General features: G+C 34.5%; 1 protein-coding gene across 1 annotated transcript; it reads left to right on the forward strand.

Moving 5' to 3' along the window:
• The first annotated feature begins 3971 nt into the window (after positions 1-3971).
• On the forward strand, positions 3972-6506 carry LOC124864385 (40S ribosomal protein S2). The gene is made up of 7 exons (XM_047359164.1): positions 3972-4122; positions 4400-4537; positions 4610-4699; positions 5415-5522; positions 5602-5935; positions 6202-6293; positions 6382-6506. The coding sequence occupies exons 2-7, from the start codon at positions 4403-4405 to the stop codon at positions 6460-6462; spliced, it is 840 nt and encodes a 279-aa protein (XP_047215120.1). The 5' UTR covers positions 3972-4122; positions 4400-4402; the 3' UTR covers positions 6463-6506.
• Positions 6507-6796: the final 290 nt, after the last annotated feature.

Consider the following 6796-nt stretch of genomic DNA (forward strand, 5'->3'; position numbering starts at 1 on the left):
TGCACTGAACAGGCTAAACACAAAACAGAAAAGATTAAAATAATAGTCAGAGGAGCAGAAAAGTTCTTAGGGTTTAAAGAAGGATCTTGGGAAAACATTAATAAAAAGTTGGAAACAGATGGAAGGCAAGGAGGAACCCCAGCTGATAGAAACATATGATAATATTACAGTGGAATGAAAGAAGCTTAATCGCTAATGGACAGGAATTTAAAGGGTATATAGATGGAATTGAAGAAAAACCAGAAATTATATGTATACAGGAGACATGGTTAAAGCCAAACCTAGATTTTGTGTTTAAAGGGTATAATAGTATCAGAAGGGATAGAATAGAAGGAAGTGGAGGAGGATGTGGAATATTTATAAAAGAAGGGATACAATATCAGATATTAGGAAAAGGCAAAGAGTTAGAATATATAGTAGTTGAAATTTACAATAAAAAGGAAAAGTGTAAAATAATAAATTTTTATAATCCATGTAAAATATTATCATTTGAGTTGATGGATGAATTAATGGGATACTTAGAAGGAAAAGTAATCTGGTGTGGAGATTTTAATGCTAACAGCACATTATGGGGAAAATGTAATGATAAAAATAGACAAGTTATTGAAGAAATAATGGAAATAAAAAATTTGGTATGTATAAATGATGGAAAAGGAACAAGAATTAATGTAAAAACAGGTACAGAGTCTGTGATTGATTTAACAATAGTATCAAATTGTTTAGCCAATAACTGTGAGTGGGACATTGACAAAGATACAACAGTAGGTAGTGATCATTACCCCATTAAAATCATAACAGGAATATTAATAAATAACAGGAATACAGGATTATATAAAAGATGGAACTTTAATAAGGCTGATTGGGAAAAATTTAAATATTTAAGTCAAAAGAAATTGGAAGAAATAGATGAGTCAATTGATATAAATAGTTTAAATATAAATATCTGTAAAAAAATATTACAGGCTGCAGAAGAATCAATAAAAAAGGAGGAAGAAAGAACGATAAAAAAATTGTGCCATGGTGGACAAAAGATTGTAGTGAAGTAATAAAATTAAGAAATAAAGCATTTAAAATGTTAAAAAGTAACCCAATTTATCAGAATTTAATTGAGTACAAAAGAAAGCAGGCAAAGGTAAGAAAGATCATTAAACATACAAAAAGAGAATATTGGAGAAACTTTTGTAATACCGTAGGGAGAGAAACAAAAATTGATCAAATTTGGAAAACGATTAAAAGAATGAAGGGTATTAGAAAAGAATATGGATATCCTATATTAAAAATAGATAATATAACTATAATGGAAGATAAAGAAAAAGCAGAAATATTAGCTAAAACATTTAGTAAAATTCATAGTTCAAATAATATTAGTGAAGAGGGAAAGAAAGGTAGGGAAATCACAAAGATGAAATATAAAGATTTAATGCAAAATAACGTAGATACAAATAAATTAATAAATGAACCATTTACACAAGGAGAATTGAACTTTGTAACCAGGAAAACAAAAAATACATCACCTGGAAAAGATCAAATTTACTATGCGATGATTGAACATCTTAATGACAAAGCAAAAGACAAAATATTATAATTATACAATAAAGTCTGGGAGGAGGGAGAGCTGCCACAGAGCTGGAAGGAAGCAATAATTATTCCAATAACTAAACCAGGAAAAGATAACACAAAACCAGAAAATTATAGACCGATCGCATTAACATCAAATATTTGTAAAATAATGGAAAAAATGATTAATAATAGATTAACATATTATTTAAATATTAATGGATATATATCTAGAAATCAAAATGGGTTTAGAAAAGGGAGAAGCACAAATGACTCTGCATTATGTTTAGAATATGAAATTAGGAGAGCACAAATAAACAAAGAAAATGTAGTAGCTGTATTTTTTGATATAGAAAAAGCATATGACATGATGTGGGTTGAAGGATTATTAATTAAATTAAATAAAATGGGTATTACTGGAAAAATGTTTAACTGGATTAAAGATTTTTTATCAAATAGAACAATACAAGTAAGAATTGGTCAAGAATTGTCAGATAAATATATAATAGATAATGGTACTCCTCAAGGAAGTATTATAAGTCCGTTATTGTTTTCTATAATGATAAATGATGTATTTAAAAATATTGGTAAGGACGTCGGTTGCTCACTATTTGCAGATGATGGAGCTATATGGAAAAGGGGTCGTAATATCAAATTTATTGAAAATAAAATACAGGATGAGATTATTAGAATAGAACAATGGGCAAATCAATGGGGATTTAAATTCTCAGTGGAAAAAACAAAAGTAATGGTGTTTACACAGAAAAGGAAAAGAGAAAATATAAAACTAAAATTATACAATCAAGTTTTAGAACAAGTAAAAAATATAAAATTTTTAGGTATATGGTTTGATGAAAAAATTATATGGAAAGTACATATAGAAAAAATCATAGATAAATGCAAAAGAATATTAAACATTATGAGATGTATGGCTGGTATTGATTGGGGAGCCGATCGAACATCATTAAAAAGAATTTATACAGGATTAATTAGATCAAATATTGATTATGGAAGTATAATTTATGGATCAGCAGCAAACACTCATCTTATAAAATTAGACAATATACAACATCAAGCTTTAAGAATTTGTACAGGAGCAATCAGAACCACTCCAATAGCAGCACTTCAGGTAGAGATGGGAGAGATGCCATTAGATTTAAGAAGGAAACAGTTAGCATTAAATTACTGGATAAATTTACAAAGCAATAATCCGGATCATCCCACACGTGATATTTTAAAACCATGCTGGGAAAAAGAAAAAAAACAAGTTAAGAGTTTTGGTTGGATTATCAATAATATAGCAGAAAAATTTCAAATATATGAAAAAGAAATAAGTTTAATGTTGCCTTTGCCAGTAGTGCCACCGTGGCTGTTACCAGAAGCAGTGGTGGATATGGCATTGATGGAAAAGAAAAAGGATCCAAAATGTAGATTAGATTCAAGTATAATACAGGAATATATAAACAATTACTATCATTATGTCCAGATTTACACAGATGCATCAAAAACAGATGAAAAAATAGGAGTAGCATTTGTAATACCAGAATTTAAAATAAAAGTAGGAAAAAGAATTACAGATGGATTATCGATATATTCAGGAGAATTATTAGCCATATTGTTAGCAGTGCAGTGGGTGGAGGATATAAAACCATTAAAAACAATCATTTGTTCAGACTCAAGTTCAGCATTATTAAGTTTAAAACATAATCATTCAGAGGGTAGACCAGACATTTTGTTGGAAATAAAACTTACTTTATTTAGAATACAAAGAATGGGATTAATATTAGTGTTTTTATGGGTACCAGCACATGTAGGAGTTGGAGGGAATGAGATGGCGGACAGGATAGCAAAGAAGGCAACACAAAACAACATTAGCTTTATAATAAATATTAGTAGGTCAGAGGCAAGAAATATAATTAAACAGAGAATCAGGAAAGAATGGCAAAAAAGGTGGGATGAAGAAAAGAAAGGAAGATGGTTTTATAGAATCAACAAGATAGTAGGAGAAGTAAGAACAGGAAGAAGGAGTAGAAAAGAGGAAAGATTAATTACAAGATTAAGACTAGGACATACAGGACTTAATTCTACATTGTTCAAGATAAAGAAACATAATACAGGAAAATGTGATTATTGTGGAGAGGAGGAAACAATAGAACATGTAATATTGAAGTGTCAGAAATATGAACAAGAAAGAACAATTTTAAGGAGAGAATTTGTAGGTATTAAAGAAAATTTTATATTGAGAGATACTTTGCAAAGAAGTTTAGGTAGCAAACATATTCAAATTATAATTAGATTTTTCAAAAGCACTAAATTAATAAATAAAATTTGATTGTTGTAATAGTAAATAAGATTTAAAACCATGAAGAACCACACTCCATACCGGTCGGTGGTGGTAATGCACATCTTCAAGTTATTTGCCAACTGCCAAAAAACAACACAGAAGAAGAAGAAGAAGAGCCCGCAGAGAGCATATTCTCTCATTACGGAAACATCGCGATAACACGTTTCAGATAAAACCCGGCGGAACTTCCTCATGGGCCTTCTTCCTGTCATACTGATCACGTAAGTGGATATGTCCGCTTTTGTATTGAAATCTTTAATTATTTCGTACATCGTTCAGCGAAACACGTTAATTTAACATCTAATCCAACACGTACACATTTTCTCTTAATTATCTGCTGATATTTAAAGGTAAATGTGAGCTAAAATTATACTTTAAAAGGAAAGATAAAATCTAAACATGGAGGCGATGCTCATGTCTGCTGTCCATAATTAGACTCATAATTTATCCCTGTTAAGCAATTAACCTAATGTTTGATTTAATTTTTGACTTGTACAGCAAATGGCGGACGACGCCGGTGGTAGAGGAGGTTTTCGCGGAGGTTTTGGCGCAGGTGGCCGCGGTCGTGGCCGTGGACGCGGCAGAGGTCGTGGAAGGGGCCGCGGTGCTCGGGGTGGCAAGTCCGAAGACAAGGAGGTAGGTTTTATTTTATTCAAGTTAAACTTAATTGAATTTATTTTAGAAATTAATGCTCTCTCCTCCTCGTAGTGGTTCCCCGTCACCAAGCTGGGCCGCCTTGTTAAGGACATGAAGATCAAGACCCTGGAGGAAATCTATCTGTACTCTCTGCCCATCAAGGTAAGATGCTTAACAGATGCCTCGGTTTAACATCAGTGGGACAGTAAAGATTGCTACTTGGTGTGAAATTTACAAATTGTTCAGAAATATACATTTCTGTGAGGGGAATCAAGGGCTTACATGGTCTGGAGAAGATTAAATTAATTTGATTCTGTGCTACGTTATCCACATGACAAGCTTCCTAAAATTTTCCGCCAGTGTTAGAAAAATAATGCTAAAATGTGCCATAACTATCGTTCCATCTGCCCTATCTGGAATGTATTCTAGAAAGTTATGAAGCTGTCCATCATTTTAAAGTTCTGTCTTTGTCCTTTCTTCCCTTTGTCCATCTCGCCTTGGACATGTCCCTTAATCTCTACATCCTTCCTTCATTTGTTCTCCCAGTCCATCTTTCCTTCAAGAGGTCAATGTGTTGATCTATCAATTGCATCCTTTGATGGATTCATCTACCATTTGTCATCTTTTTTTCATCCTTCCACCCATGTCTCCGGTCTCTCATCTTTCCCTACATCGGTCAATCCTATCACTTTCACTCTAATAAATCCCTCTGTCATTGTCCACCCTTCAAGCTGCCTCTATTTTGTGATCGTACTACATTTTGACCTAAAGTTGACATGGAAATCTAAGAATCAGAACCTTGAAAGTACCTGATTTTGAACATTAACATGTGTAGGACTCCAGATGATAAAGTGTAATGTCTATTTTTCTTTTTTAGGAGTCTGAGATCATTGACTTCTTCCTGGGTTCAGGTCTGAAAGATGAGGTCCTTAAGATCATGCCTGTCCAAAAGCAGACTAGGGCTGGTCAGCGCACAAGGTTTAAGGTAAATGTCAAGCCTGAATGTTTGTGTAACTCATTTTGTTGCATGGTTACCCTTCAATGTGGTCCCTTTTTGTCTTCAGGCCTTTGTTGCCATTGGTGATTACAACGGCCATGTTGGTCTGGGAGTGAAGTGCTCCAAGGAGGTAGCCACAGCCATCCGTGGAGCCATCATCCTGGCCAAGCTGTCAATCGTTCCAGTCAGAAGGGGTTACTGGGGTAACAAGATTGGCAAACCCCACACTGTGCCCTGCAAGGTGACGGGCCGCTGTGGCTCTGTACTGGTGCGTCTTATCCCGGCTCCCCGCGGTACTGGAATTGTGTCCGCCCCTGTGCCCAAAAAGCTTCTCATGATGGCTGGTATTGATGACTGCTACACCTCTGCCAGGGGCTGCACCGCCACCCTCGGCAACTTTGGTAAGATTCCTCTTTGGGTTTCAGAGTGCGAATGCAGAACAGTGTCTTTGAGTTTCTCCTTGCTCTGCTCAGCTTCACCTCCTCAGTGGTGCTGCTGTTGTCTTTATCAGGAGAGAAAAGAACGAATAACGCACGGCAGGAAGATGTTTCAGTCGTCTTCGCTGTTCCCAAAATTATTGTATTCAACATTTTTTTTTTCTTTCTCCCTACAAGAGTTTTGTTTGTTACTCCTTTTCTTTGCTTCTACTAATTGTTATCACCCACAGCTAAGGCCACCTTTGATGCCATCTCAAAGACCTACAGCTACCTGACCCCTGATCTGTGGAAAGAGACAATTTTCACAAAGTCTCCATACCAGGTCAGTACAACAAATGCCTTGATTTCTTAAACAAAATCATGTATGAACAGTTTGATTAAAATGATTTATTTTTTTTGTTTTATTTCAGGAGTTCACTGACCATCTGGCCAAGACTCACACCAAGGTGTCTGTGCAGAGGGGCCAGACTGTGCCAGCTCCTACCTCCTAAATATTTTGTACAGAACATTGTTGAATAAACGTTCTGATAGACCACTTGATGCATTATGGGTTTTTTGTGTAGTGGACAGGTTTTCTTTGCAGTCTGGCAGATGATGGAATTTGAATTTAGTTTTCTAGGTCTGGAAAAATATGGGGGAAACGTGTGTTTCTGGACTTCAACTTTTATGTCGATTTTTATATTAAAGTGACATCCCAAACATTTCACCCATAAGTGGTTTGAGTTACTAAAAAAGCACATTTTACTCTAGAAATGTAAGCATGAGTTTAAGAAAGGATATTTGTGGGAACCCTTTATATAGGAACTGTTATTAAAAAGTTAGTGA

The sequence above is a fragment of the Girardinichthys multiradiatus genome, chromosome Y, assembly GCF_021462225.1.
Source record: "Girardinichthys multiradiatus isolate DD_20200921_A chromosome Y, DD_fGirMul_XY1, whole genome shotgun sequence".
NCBI lineage: Eukaryota > Metazoa > Chordata > Actinopteri > Cyprinodontiformes > Goodeidae > Girardinichthys > Girardinichthys multiradiatus.